This window comes from Rutilus rutilus (genome assembly GCF_951802725.1).
Source record: "Rutilus rutilus genome assembly, chromosome: 13".
In the NCBI taxonomy this organism is placed as follows: Eukaryota; Metazoa; Chordata; class Actinopteri; order Cypriniformes; family Leuciscidae; genus Rutilus; species Rutilus rutilus.
Window position 1 is genome coordinate 7,208,892 of NC_140218.1, and position 13,372 is coordinate 7,222,263.

The following is a 13,372-nucleotide window of genomic DNA, read 5'->3' on the forward strand; positions in this document are numbered from 1 at the left end:
AACTGTTATGAAGATCCAAATGATCAGATCGAATCAGTCTTTAGTGATACAGAAGTCCTGAGGGCGATGTCTAAACCGTTCTGGGTTCAGCTGCTACTTTTAGTGTTAAAATGTTTGAATTACTCGTAGATTAAAAATGTATGAGATCTAAAATTAGGAGCGAAACGCCTTCATTTTTAAGAGCTGCTCCTAAATTTCAATGTTAATAAAAACTTTTAGCCGAAAGATTTTGATGAATACAGACTCAGATTATTAGAACACAAGATAATGCATATATCCATAAATAAAAGAATAAATGTAAGTAATACTTGCCCTCCTCCTTCTACAGAAGCAGCAAAAAACCAAGATGATGATGATGATGATGAAGACTGCAGTTATTAAAGGATAAAGCCAGTGTAGGTCAGAGGAGCTGGGAGGTGTTGGGCTGGAGGAGGAGTGTGGAGGAGCTGGACTGGAGGAAACTGGAGCTTCTGGAAGAGACAACAGGAACAGAAACGATTAAGAGAATCATAAACATTAAGTCCAAAGTACCACAAATTCCTCACAATCTGCCAAAAGTCAAGCCTTTACTCTTTCTTTAAATAAATTAAAGATCTGTGTGTTTGCAGAAATGATTTTCTTCTTTTCCAATTCATTAAACATTTAATTATTTACATTACCTGAATGTTATCACTTATAATTGTTTTCAACAGAGGATTTTTCAAAAAGTATGTGCCTGACTGTTTGGATTCACAGTCTCAAATAATTACTGTGTGTGTGTGTGTGTGTGTGTGTGTATGTATGTGTGTGTGTGTGTGTGTATGTATATATACACTCACCTAAAGGATTATTAGGAACACCATACTAATACTGTGTTTGACCCCATTTCACCTTCAGAACTGCCTTAATTCTACGTGGCATTGATTCAACAAGATGCTGAAAGCATTCTTTAGAAATGTTGGCCCATATTGATAGGATAGCATCTTGCAGTTGATGGAGATTTGTGGGATGCACATCCAGGGCACGAAGCTCCCGTTCCACCACATCCCAAAGATGCTCTATTGGGTTGAGATCTGGTGACTGTGGGGGCCATTTTAGTACAGTGAACTCATTGTCATGTTCAAGAAACCAATTTGAAATGATTCGAGCTTTGTGACATGGTGCATTATCCTGCTGGAAGTAGCCATCAGAGGATGGGTACATGGTGGTCATAAAGGGATGGACATGGTCAGAAACAATGCTCAGGTAGGCCGTGGCATTTAAACGATGCCCAATTGGCACTAAGGGGCCTAAAGTGTGCCAAGAAAACATCCCCCACACCATTACACCACCACCACCAGCCTGCACAGTGGTAACAAGGCATGATGGATCCATGTTCTCATTCTGTTTACACCAGATTCTGACTCTACCATCTGAATGTCTCAACAGAAATCGAGACTCATCAGACCAGGCAACATTTTTCCAGTCTTCAACTGTCCAATTTTGGTGAGCTCGTGCAAATTGTAGCCTCTTTTTCCTATTTGTAGTGGAGATGAGTGGTACCCAGTGGGGTCTTCTGCTGTTGTAGCCCATCCGCCTCAAGGTTGTGCGTGTTGTGGCTTCACAAATGCTTTGCTGCATACCTCGGTTGTAACAAGTGGTTATTTCAGTCAAAGTTGCTCATCTATCAGCTTGAATCAGTCGGCCCATTCTCCTCTGACCTCTAGCATCAACAAGGCATTTTCGCCCACAGGACTGCCGCATACTGGATGTTTTTCCCTTTTCACACCATTCTTTGTAAACCCTAGAAATGGTTGTGCGTGAAAATTGCCATGTGATTGGTTGATTAGATAATTGCATTAATGAGAAATTGAACAGGTGTTCCTAATAATCCTTTAGGTGAGTGTATGTGTGTGTGTATATATATATATATATACACACACACACACACACACACACACACACAGAGTTTGGAAACCTTACTATTTTTGTTTATTTTATGTTTTTGAAAGAAGACTCTTATGCTCATCAAGCCTGCTTTTATTTGATCAAAAATACAGAAAAATTATTATTACAATTTAAAATAATGGATGTCTATTTTAATATAATTTAAAATATAATTTATTCCTGTGATCAAAGCTGAATTTTCAGCATCATTACTCCATCATTACTCTTCAGTGTCACATGATCCTTCAGAAATCATTCTAGTATGCTGATTTATTATCAATATGTTTAAACAATATTCAAAATAGAAATCTTTTCTAACAATCTAAATATTTACTATCACTTTTTATCAATTTAATATCCTTGCTGAGTAGCATTAATGAAAAAAAAATTAAAAGAAAGAAAGAAATGCCGCCCACAAACGTTTGAACGGTAGTGTATTTTGTTACAAAGATTTCTATTTTAAATACATGCTTTATATATATATATATATATATATATATATATATATATATATATATATATATATATATATAGGGAAGATGTAAAATGTTTCTTAAAATGTAAAAGCTGTGTTCTATGAGTGTTTCATTGTGTGAGTGAGTCGTTCTTCACATGGGTTGAGCTGTTGTTTGTTTCATTGAGTTACTGGTTGGTAATTATTTGCTTTTCTATCAGACTATAATGACAATACTGGATATTGGAATGTTCTGATGAGTACTGCTGGAGCTCAATACAGTTAATAGAAGAAATTACATCTCCTCGTCTTTATTCCTGTGTCCTGACCGATAACTTAAACCATCCTGTTTACTGGCTGAAAACCTTGATGAAGAATAGAATACCTCAGTAATACACACACACACACACACACACACACATACATACATACATACATACATATACATATATAGAATACCTCAGTAATACACACACACACACACACACACACACACACACACATACATATACATATATAGAATACCTCAGTAATACACACACACACACACACACACACACATACATACATACATATACATATATAGAATACCTCAGTAATACACACACACACACACACACACACACACATACATACATATACATACATACATATATCCGTTCTTCCTCAAATGATGAATAATATATATATATATATATTCTAGTACATTACATGCAAAAAGACGTTATAGTAATATACTCACTGTTGACAACAAGTGTGGCAGTCACCTCAGACACGTTGTTTCCAAACCAAGCTTGTGCTTTATAGAGTCCTGATCTGGAGATGTTCACGTTCTGAATGGTTACGCGCACGCTTTCTCCTCCAACTAGCACTGAGACTCCAGGTGTGTCCACAACAGTACATCCTTCATGAGGGACACACTTCTGTGCGATCAAAGATAAGCTTTTAGTAGTTTCTTCTTTAAAAATGATCCTCAATCTATTGGCTTTCTCCGCTTTCTCCATCGGGAATGGCAGTGTAACGTTTTCTCCATGGTTTGCCTCGAACTTCGGCCCATCAGCAAGTAAAGCATCGACTGTTAAACAGAAAGAAAGTGTTTAGGATGACAATCAATGCTTTAACAACGAGCGATGAACTGACATTAAAAACAAGCATTCGTCCAGTAACCCCAAATCTCATTCCTCAAAATAACCCACCAAAGCTTACTAGGTGTGGGTTTCCTCGTTTTGCAGCTGTCTATGTCACGGAGTGTGGGGGCGTGGCCTAAATGCGCTCTGTACTTCCGCACTCTTGCTCATTTCTGGTCAGCGACTCAAACAGTGAAGATGCAGTGCATTCAACGCCACACATAAAACCCTCCTCATTCTGTCTATCTTTTGCGATCATGAGCCTTCATCATCATTTAATTTTGGTTTAAATCGTGGTTAAAAATAGTATATTTTTACTAACCCCTCCTCTGGTATTTTAAATCACTGTATATAGGCTAGTAATCAAAAAGTCTGTTTTCATAAAGGAGCTCAAAATCTTTCTAGTGCCCAGCCTTCACAAACATCTTCATACAGTCTCGTTAAGCAGTTTTACCAATGGAAGGATATAAATTAGGTAAAGTATTTTAATACAAACATTTAATTTAAATATGCAATATGTCAAAAAAAGTAGGTTAAAAGTATGGCCTATAATTCCGCGCATTTTGGCAACCCAAACAGGCACATATACAAAAATATATCATTAATGTTACTCCAATAATTTGATCTTGTGTAATTACAATTATAATTATAAACACAATTATTACAAATATCAAGATTGCTGAAAAAAAGCTTTTTATTTTTATTACACATGTAATAGTCTATTTATTGTGTGTAGGCTAAACCAACACACATTTAATACTGTCGAATGTTAAAATAATTTACTTACTTGCGACACTGAATAATGTTGCCAAAGAGAAAAGAGCGATAGTCGAACAGGCTGAATCATGGCGGCAGAAAACAGCCTCCAGTAATGGACTCCAGTTCCTCCTGCTGACTCTCTCTGTGTAACATAACGACTATAGTTGGCTTTGAGCCATGTTCGCTTTCAGAAACGCACATGATTGGTGCACTTTGAGTGACTCACTTTTTGGGTGTCACACACACACACACACACACACACACACACACACACACACACACACAAATCTTGACAAAAACACAGTCATTGATCTCCACCTAGTGGTGTAATGAACTGTAAAATACAGAAAGTCACTGAATGAATCCTTTAGTGAATGGATTCAACATATTTGAATAACTGGAATAATCAGCATCAGCAGCTTTTACAAACTAAATTGCTGATCAGTTTATTAAGGTATTTTAATGTTCCATCATTGGCAGATTATAGCAAGGCCTGGGCAACTCATGGAAATGAATAAAAACTTAAAAAGTCAATTTCTAGAGAAAATTCAGTTTCATAGTTCTAAAATATTAGCTTCAAAATATTAGTTCTAAACAACAACCCTTTTTTACTACACAAACATGTTCATGTTCAATGTTGTCTCAATTGTTCTAGAATAATACTCTCAAAAAGAATTTGTCTCATCAAATTTCATGAGACAACATTTCACATGAACATGTTTGTTTGTGTAGTAGTTGTATGATAATCATCTTTACAGATATGAATTTAACAATTTAGAGCCTTTAATACTAGTCAAATAAATAGGATAGGATAGCCATTCTATGTTTGCCACAAGATGGCGACATTAGCTCATTGATAGATATACTAACATATTTAAACTATAATAAACTGGTAGCTTACTCTTTAATCGCGAAATAACACTCTAAAACCTTGGCATATTGCACTTGTAAATTGAGTGAATACATTCATATGGCGCTGGATGAATCTGAATCGCGGCATGAAACAATTAGCATATTAAAGAGGAAGAACTGACAAAATACACTTGCTTTGTATTCACGCACTCTATATTACATCAGTAATCTCAAGATGCTGCCAACAAAACGAGCGATGAACTTGATTTATCTCGCAACAGCTCGATCACTGCATTCTGCTCAGCGCGCCTGCTTCTGCTTCCTTGTACGTGATCTCTGGTGACGATGAGGCGAATTATCTCGGGTTAATTATCCGAGAAACCTTTTGAACAAAACTGGTGAGATCTCTCATGATTTGTCAACTCAGGAAGCAATTCTGTATTTAACATTTATGATTTATTACTCTGGCAGAGTGAAGTTGATTAGTGCGTTATTTAACCAGTCAGGGGTGCGTTTCCCGAAAGCATCGTTGGCCAACTATGGTCGCAAGTTCCGTCGTTACCATGAACTTGCGACCATAGTTGGCCAACGATGCTTTCGGGAAACGCACCCCAGAGCAGAAAACACCAGTCAAAGCTGTGGGAAAATATCCAAGTAGGCCTATAGGACAAATATATATATTGAATATAGGCTAGTGATAGACATTGATAAGAAATTAATTACACATTTATGCAAATATTTTAATACAGTATCTCATCACATCCACAGACAGCATGAACACAATAAAGCACTGACATCATTTTAATAAGTGCTTTATTTAGAAGGTTTCTATTAGGCTATATAAGATTCATTTTAGTTTTACATTTTAGTTTTACAAATTTGGGAAACCCAGATCTAAACAGTGACATTTTAAATGCATGAACATTTTGAATAAAAAAAGGAAATCTTTCTGTAATCATCATTAAATGAGTGATCACAGAAACTATTGTGTTAGTTTTGACTAATACAAAGTCAAGAAAATATGAATTTCTAGTTCATTCGTGTGTCTCGACCCTCAAAGCTGCTGTTCTTCATCATCATCATCATCGCTCACACACACTCTTCCTCGTGTGTGAATGAACATGGCCGCACTGAACTCTGGGCCGGTTCTGCTCGGGTCTCCTCTACAGAGAGAGGAACATCCAGAGACTGATCCATTTCTACAAAAGATGAACATCAACTTAAACACACTCTATTATTTCAGTGCAGATCTTCATTCAGAAACAAATGACACTAAACTCATGTTTTGAGCACGAGTGTGTTAATAAATGAATAATATGTTGTTTAAAGAATAATCATACCCTCAGAGGAACAAACAGAAGTCCTCATCATCTTCCAGAGAGCAGACAGACAGCAGGACACTGATGGACAAACACTCCACACTGAAGAGCCTGGACAGGAACAGTGACAAATAGGGTAGAGTGGGGGAAAACGCCCCCCTGGGGTAAAACGCCCCCCACCTGTTTTTCCCAAAATAACCAGTAAAAGTAGTCAATATAGGTTTTTACTGTTGCTATGCACTACGTTGATAACGGGGATATACAAATCTCTATGGAGAAGCTGACACCAGCGACATATTTGAAGAGAAGAGGATTACATGGTAAATGCTATAATTTTCAGATATTAGTAAATAAGTGTTTAAGAGAATATTGTTCTGCAGGATATCGCAGTGATGTATGATAGATGAATAGTGAAGTCTGTAGTTTGAGATCATATGTTATTTTTAAGGAATATAATTATATAAAAAAAATTAAACATTTTAAAAAAAAGTCATAGCTTGTGGGGTAAAACGCCCCCTATGCTGAGGGGTAAAACGCCCCCCTGGGAGCATAGTTTCTCTCTATCATAATTACTATAATAAAATATTTCTGTCTATCAAATCCTTTGTTTTACACTTAATGCAGTATAACTAGGTGGTAAAATCAAAATATTTGAACAAAACATGAAAAAATTACCTCAAGTGAACATTAACTAGCTAGCTTGCTAGCAAAGTTAGCTCATTGATGGAAGGTAGTTAAATTTGGCTATTTTGGACATTGCTGAAATAAATATTAATATATATACATGTTTATACATTACTTGCCTTTTACTTTTAGAGATTAAAAACTATTGTCTGTTAATTTTGCTGTTGATCTATCAAGCAAACTGGTTTGTAAGAAAGGGGGCATTTTACCCCACCTTGGGGGGCGTTTTACCCCACCGCTGGGGCAAAACGCCCCCTTTGTACAAAAATATTTTCAGTCAAAATGCTAATTAATTATGAAGGCTGAGCAATTTTTATATTTGGTGAATAACTCCTGCCATAGTCACTCAAAACCGGGATGGCAATTCTAGTCACATTTATGTTTTGTTTCACTGTAATGTCACATTTTCCTTAAGGGGGGCGTTTTCCCCCACTCTACCCTAACCTACAATATGGCAAGCCGTTTTAGCTTAAATTGTACCCAGCGTTACTCGTCGTAATTGCATTTTTACTAGTAAGAATTCCAATTAGAGAGCTCTACAAATTAATTTTTACTAGTCATATGTCTCCATTGACTTCCATTCATTTTTAATTACGGAGCTCTATAAATTGAATTGTTACTAGTAAGAATTACAATTAGGGAGCTCTCTAATTCAGTTGTTACTAGTAAGAATGCAATTGCAGAGCTCTTTAATTCAATTACAGAGCTCTGCAATTATACATATCTTTAATTCGTTTTTTTACTAGTAAAAATTCAATTAGAGAGCTCTGTAATTGCATTCTTACTAGTAATAATTGAATTGTAGAGCTCTCTAATTGTTATTGTTACTAGTAATAATTGAATTAGAGAGCTCTCCAATTGTAATTCTTACTAGTAGCAATTGAATTAGAGAGCTCTATAATTTTAATTCTTACTAGTAAAAATGCAATTACGACGAGTAACGCTAGCTAAAACGGCTTGCCATTCTACAACTGTTAGTTATTATAGCGCCATTTGCATGCTACTATCTTTATATCGCTCTCTCACATCATGCCTGATATCGAAAGTCACTTATAAGGTATAGGCTATATTATTTAATGCATTAGCTATAACAATGAGGAATATTAACGTTGCTGAGAATATTGTTGTTGCTGCAGCATGTATTCATCTTTGTTAAAGGAGCATTTCACCCATGGGAACATTGATCTTTATTGAAAGTGGGTCATATATGTAGTCGAAATGTAAAATAAATTTTGAATTTGGTGCCTTCTTGACCGAGGAAAGAAAGAAAGTAACTTCAGGACGCATTTGTATGAAAGACAACAACTCCCACAATGCACCACATTGCACAGCTGTGCAAGCCACTCCCACTAATCCAGAACAGCAACTGAATCACACATCCGTCTATAAGGCTAGCTCCCACCCACCAGAGCTTGAAATTCATTTCACACAAAATGTCTAACGTTAGTTAGTTGGCGAACTCATTAGTGAATTACTCCTCATTTGTATTTCTTTCGAAGTGGTGAATTATTGCATGGTAACGAAAATTAAATGAAAAATCCACGTTTATTATAATATATGACTGGGTTTCTAACAATACAAAGCTTAATGCAAATGGGTGAAGTGTCCCTTCGGAGGGAGTATGAGCTTTTGGCCCCACCCAGTGGAGTTACTACGTCACAACTCCAGTCTATTTTAGCTGGCATTTTAGCGCCTGCTACTGATTTACAGCCATTTGAATGCAGAAATACTCAGAAATACAACTTTGAGCTTATTTTTCTCAATATATGTCCTCTAACATCAGAAAAATGCCACAAGAACATGTTAACACCTAGAAAAACATGATTTTCATCGGAGTGGGTCTTTAAGGTTATTTAATAAAATATACAACTGTTAATTTCTGACTTAGGCTTATTTTAACCCCCAATGTATGTTATCAGTTGAATTTATGGAAAATAGTAGTTTTTTGTGGTATGCAAATAGCGTTGGTTCTTCGAAACAGTCACAAAATCAAAATTCCACCAAACAATAGCAAATCTCCTTTCACTCAGCTCTGATTATTATAAACAACAACATGACAATAACAAAACCTTATGGTTTCCCCCCCATCAACTTTCTTGTTGCTGTTTTTTAAACGCAGGCTTTATGAATAATAATGGCATGAGCAAATAATAGCCTATAAAACAATAGGGTTGTTAAACAGTTCACGTTTTAAAGTTGTAATATTTCAATTGTTGGTCAAAATAGTTCTATGTTTTGCAGAAAAACATTAAACATCGCTCTATATTTATGGTTTTATTTTTTACAATAATGTATTGAAAGTTTTAATAAGTAGGCTATACATTATAAGAATGATGTGATTACTTACTTGTATTGGAGTTCGGCATGCTTTGCTGTCTCAGACTGAAGTTAATGCAGAAGCGCTGTCTTGCATGTAGTGAGAGGAGGGGTTATATATCAGGAGGAATAACACCCACAAAGGGACAGGAGGAAAAAAAACACAGGGACAGGAGGAGGGGTTATATCACCCTCACGGCTCACACACAGGAACAGGAGGAATAACACACCCACACAAAAGACTGCAGTCAGAAAAGGGCGGTAGGATAACCACAGTGAGTGTAATAGGAAGCCATAGAGAGAAAGGCTCTTTCTCTGGGTATGTGGATGGGAAATAAATAACCGACCGTTTTTACGTCCGTCCACTAGTAGGGGATATTGGAAATAGCCTATGTGAACTTTTTTTTTTTTTACAGACTATGGTGTGAACACACACACATATACAGATATGCCTATTATAAATGTGTCTTATGTAAATCTCTCTAAAAGTTGAACTGCACTCTCACTCAAATATTTTGATTATTTCCAACGTCATGCATGATAAAACCCACATTAAAAACTTTTCCCATATGGTTTGAATGTAGATTCTGGTTTGAGTTGTTTCTTATAAATGAGATGATCTAATAATCTTATTTATATCTTAATATAGGCTACATGTTTCTTAAAATAGCTTAATGATTTGGACTAGGCTACACTTGACTTTGGGTCAAGTCACACACAACCTGACTTTGGGTCAAATATGGACAAACCCAGCCGTTGGGTTACATTTTTACATTACATTTTTAACCCAACATTTGGCTTTGTCCATATTTGACCCAAAATTGGGTTAAAACAACCCAGCATTTTTTAGAGTGTAAAATGTAGGCTATGTGCACTTAATGTGGGTTTTATCATACTGTGTGTTTGCTTTAGCTACTTAAGGAAATGTAAACATCTCTCTCTAAAAGCACTAGCCTACCTCAACACGTTTCCACAACGCGTTTTCGTTCAGATCCAGCGTCACGTGACTGAAACCAGCCGTTATGGTTATATCAAAGAGTATAAAGAGTATAGAAGCCCAAGAGGCGAAACTCTGTTGTGTTATGGGTAACAGTCTGTAGATGGCGCTGCGGAGGCGAATCCGCCATTATGGACTGAAAGCTGCTGGAATCGTTAGCGCCAGTCAATGGCAAAATCCATTTTAGTAGGTGTTATTAGTTCATGTGTGCACTTGCTGGATTGCACATCTTTTTTGTACCTTTCCGCCTGTAATAGGACATTCATAGTTTTTTTTTCTTGCCATTGAAACGTTCACAGTGTAAAATATTAACTGTCTTTAGAAATGTTCATTTATAAAAAAAATTCCAAATCATATATATGGTGATGTTTACTAATTTCAAAATCAACATTTGAATAACTATCTTATTACTTATATCTAATTACTGTGTATCTGCCTATAGACAAGCGAGCATATATTATTTCATGAATTTCTGTTAGTCATATAACAAGGAAAATGCATAATAGAACATAAATATTAATAGATTAAAGTTTTGCAGTAATTTTATAATTGTATCTTTGCAAACCGTAAGTGGTAGGCTAATGAAGCCGATTCGGTGGGGATACCCTTACTAAAAAGTACTAAGGAATCTTATAGTATTTTGGGACAAAATAAATGTTTTTTATTATTATTGTTTTCATATTTATAGTATTTTGGGACAAAATATTATAGTAATCTTATAGGAATACTATAGTAATTTGGGACATACTACATAAGTACGAGAAGACTACTATTGCAGCTTAAAAATATTATAGAGAGGCTATACAGAACATCACAGCAGCAGGCTATGTTATGTTCTGTAATACCTCTATAATATCCTAGAGCCGCTATAGTATTTCTATAGTAGTCTTATAGTACTTCTATAGTAATATTTTGTCCCAAAATACTATTTTCCTAACCAACACATATACGTATATTTTCTGTCATTTAACGTCATTTAACGTCGGTCATCCTCATTAATGTATTTTAAATTGTTTTCATATTTAGATATGACGGCCAGAAAAAATTAAGCTATGTTAAGTTTTTGTTATTTTAAGTTTTTCAGTGCCATTGACTCCCTTTATTTTTCGGCGTTTTCCTTCAGTTTTCAGTCCATAATGGCGGCCGCGCCGTCAAGTCATGGGGGCAACTGTTGCTATGGGGCGTTCTATTGAGTTTCGCCTCTTGTGCTTCTATACTCTTTGGTTATATTGCATGTCCCTGTCGTTGAAGCTTAGCTCTACAAATGGAGACGTCCCCCCTGCCAGTTTAAGGGGTTAATTCTATGTGTGACGCACGTTTCCATATATGGACATCCACTGTTGAAGTGGGGGTTCCCCAGGATAAAGGAACCATGGATGCGGAGCGCGTGCGCGCACGAGACCCAATACTACCTAGTTGTTCCCATTCCCCATTCCCTTTTCCCCGCGCACCTTAGAGTTGTAAAATAATAAGCAATAAATTGATTTCATGCATCAAGAAAACTCTTCTCATCGGAATCTTTCCTGGCTTGTAGGCCTACTTAAAAAAATGGTGCCGAATTCTGGGATTCAAGGATCTGATTCATGAAGAATAAAGGGAGAAGACTGAACGGGAGTGAAGAATTGTTCGAAAGAAGCTGCGTGTGGAATTCGAGCTCAAGTCGTGGATCCAGCGGATTTAAAGCGACTGAAAATAAAGCGGGGAGTGATCCGAACTGCAACGACAAAACTCAACCGGAAAATTGATGGTGAGTTGGATAAAGAAGAACCATGCTTTGAGAAACTGGAGGAATTGCTTGATCAGTTGAAGGACAAAGAAAAGATTCGCAGAGAACATGATAAAGATGTTGAAGCAGAAACTGAAGAAGAGATAAGTGTGCGGAGAACAAGAGTGAGACGGAAGTAGAAGAAAGTCAGTCCGAACAGAGTGAGCATGGATCTGGATCTTATAGAAGGAACACAGTCAAACTTCAAAAATGGATCATTCAGAAGTTTTCTGGGGAGATTTGTGAGTGGCAAGGATTTTGGAGTCAGTACGAAACAACCATCCATGATAATGAACGTTTGAGCAAGACTGACAAATTCAGTTATTTGAAATCATTTCTGACCGGCACCGCAGCGAGTGCAGTAGCAGGCCTCGCTTTGACTAATATTAATTATGACACTGCCAGTGCCATTGATCTGCTTAACAACGAGTTGACTGTAAAGATCTAGTGAATAATGCTCAAATGAATAAGTTACTGAACATGACTCCCGTAAATCGAGCAACTGATGTAAGCGCTTTGCTCAAACTGTATGATGACTGTGAGATACAGGTGCGTACGTAGCCTTGACGCACTAGGTGTTGTAACGGACACTTATGGAAGTTTATTATGTCCTATCTTGTTGGTAATGATTCCAGAAGACATTACTCTCGAATTCACTAAATCAAAGCTGACAATGTTCTTAAAGCAAAGGAGTTGATGGACTTTCCAGAGTTTGAGAAAGAACTCTGAAAGTAAAAAAAGTAGCACTGCTACTTGTGCGGAGTGATTTGATCGCAGCACCTGAGAAGCCCCGCACTCTGCAGAAGTAGCAGTGCTTCGCCTTCTGAGAATATAGTTCCCAGTATGTATAGGTTAGAAGATGGCTGTCTCATGTGACCTTGTTATTTGTACATGTTGTGACTATACAAATCACAACATGTAAATAGGAAAATGTTGGCGTTATTTTGTCACTTAATGGGAGCAGTATGCTAGCTGGAGCCTTTTACCTCCAGTCTTTGTGCTAAGCTAGGCTAGCGGTGGGTGCGTCAGACAGAGTTACAGTACAAGTATAGACTTATCTAACTCTTGGGGATACAGTGAATAAGCTAGAGTAACAAAAAGTTGGCGTGTTCCTTTTGTCATTTTCAATTTTCTCTGCACAGTCCATCATCAGTGGCCAAAAGAAATCAAAGTGGCTTGACACTTTTTCCAAAA

At 36.7% G+C, this 13,372-nt stretch overlaps 1 protein-coding gene across 4 annotated transcripts in view; it reads right to left on the reverse strand.

The window, feature by feature from the left end:
• LOC311302647 (uncharacterized protein) overlaps positions 1-13,372 on the reverse strand; it is an 80,040-nt gene that overhangs the window by 6,224 nt on the left and 60,444 nt on the right. For 3 of the 4 annotated variants that reach the window (XR_014629628.1, XR_014629629.1, XM_084428653.1), the window contains exons 1-3: positions 4,274-4,408; positions 3,102-3,434; positions 313-470 (exon numbers count right to left, since the gene is read on the reverse strand). Coding sequence is in view for 2 of the 4 variants with exons in the window: in XM_084428653.1 (XP_084284779.1) it covers positions 313-470; positions 3,102-3,363 (420 nt within the window). In the remaining 2 variants the exon portion in view is untranslated. Of the gene's footprint in view, positions 1-312; positions 471-3,101; positions 3,435-4,273; positions 4,409-13,372 lie in introns of those variants that run through there. The other variant, XM_084428654.1, reaches the window with a different exon arrangement.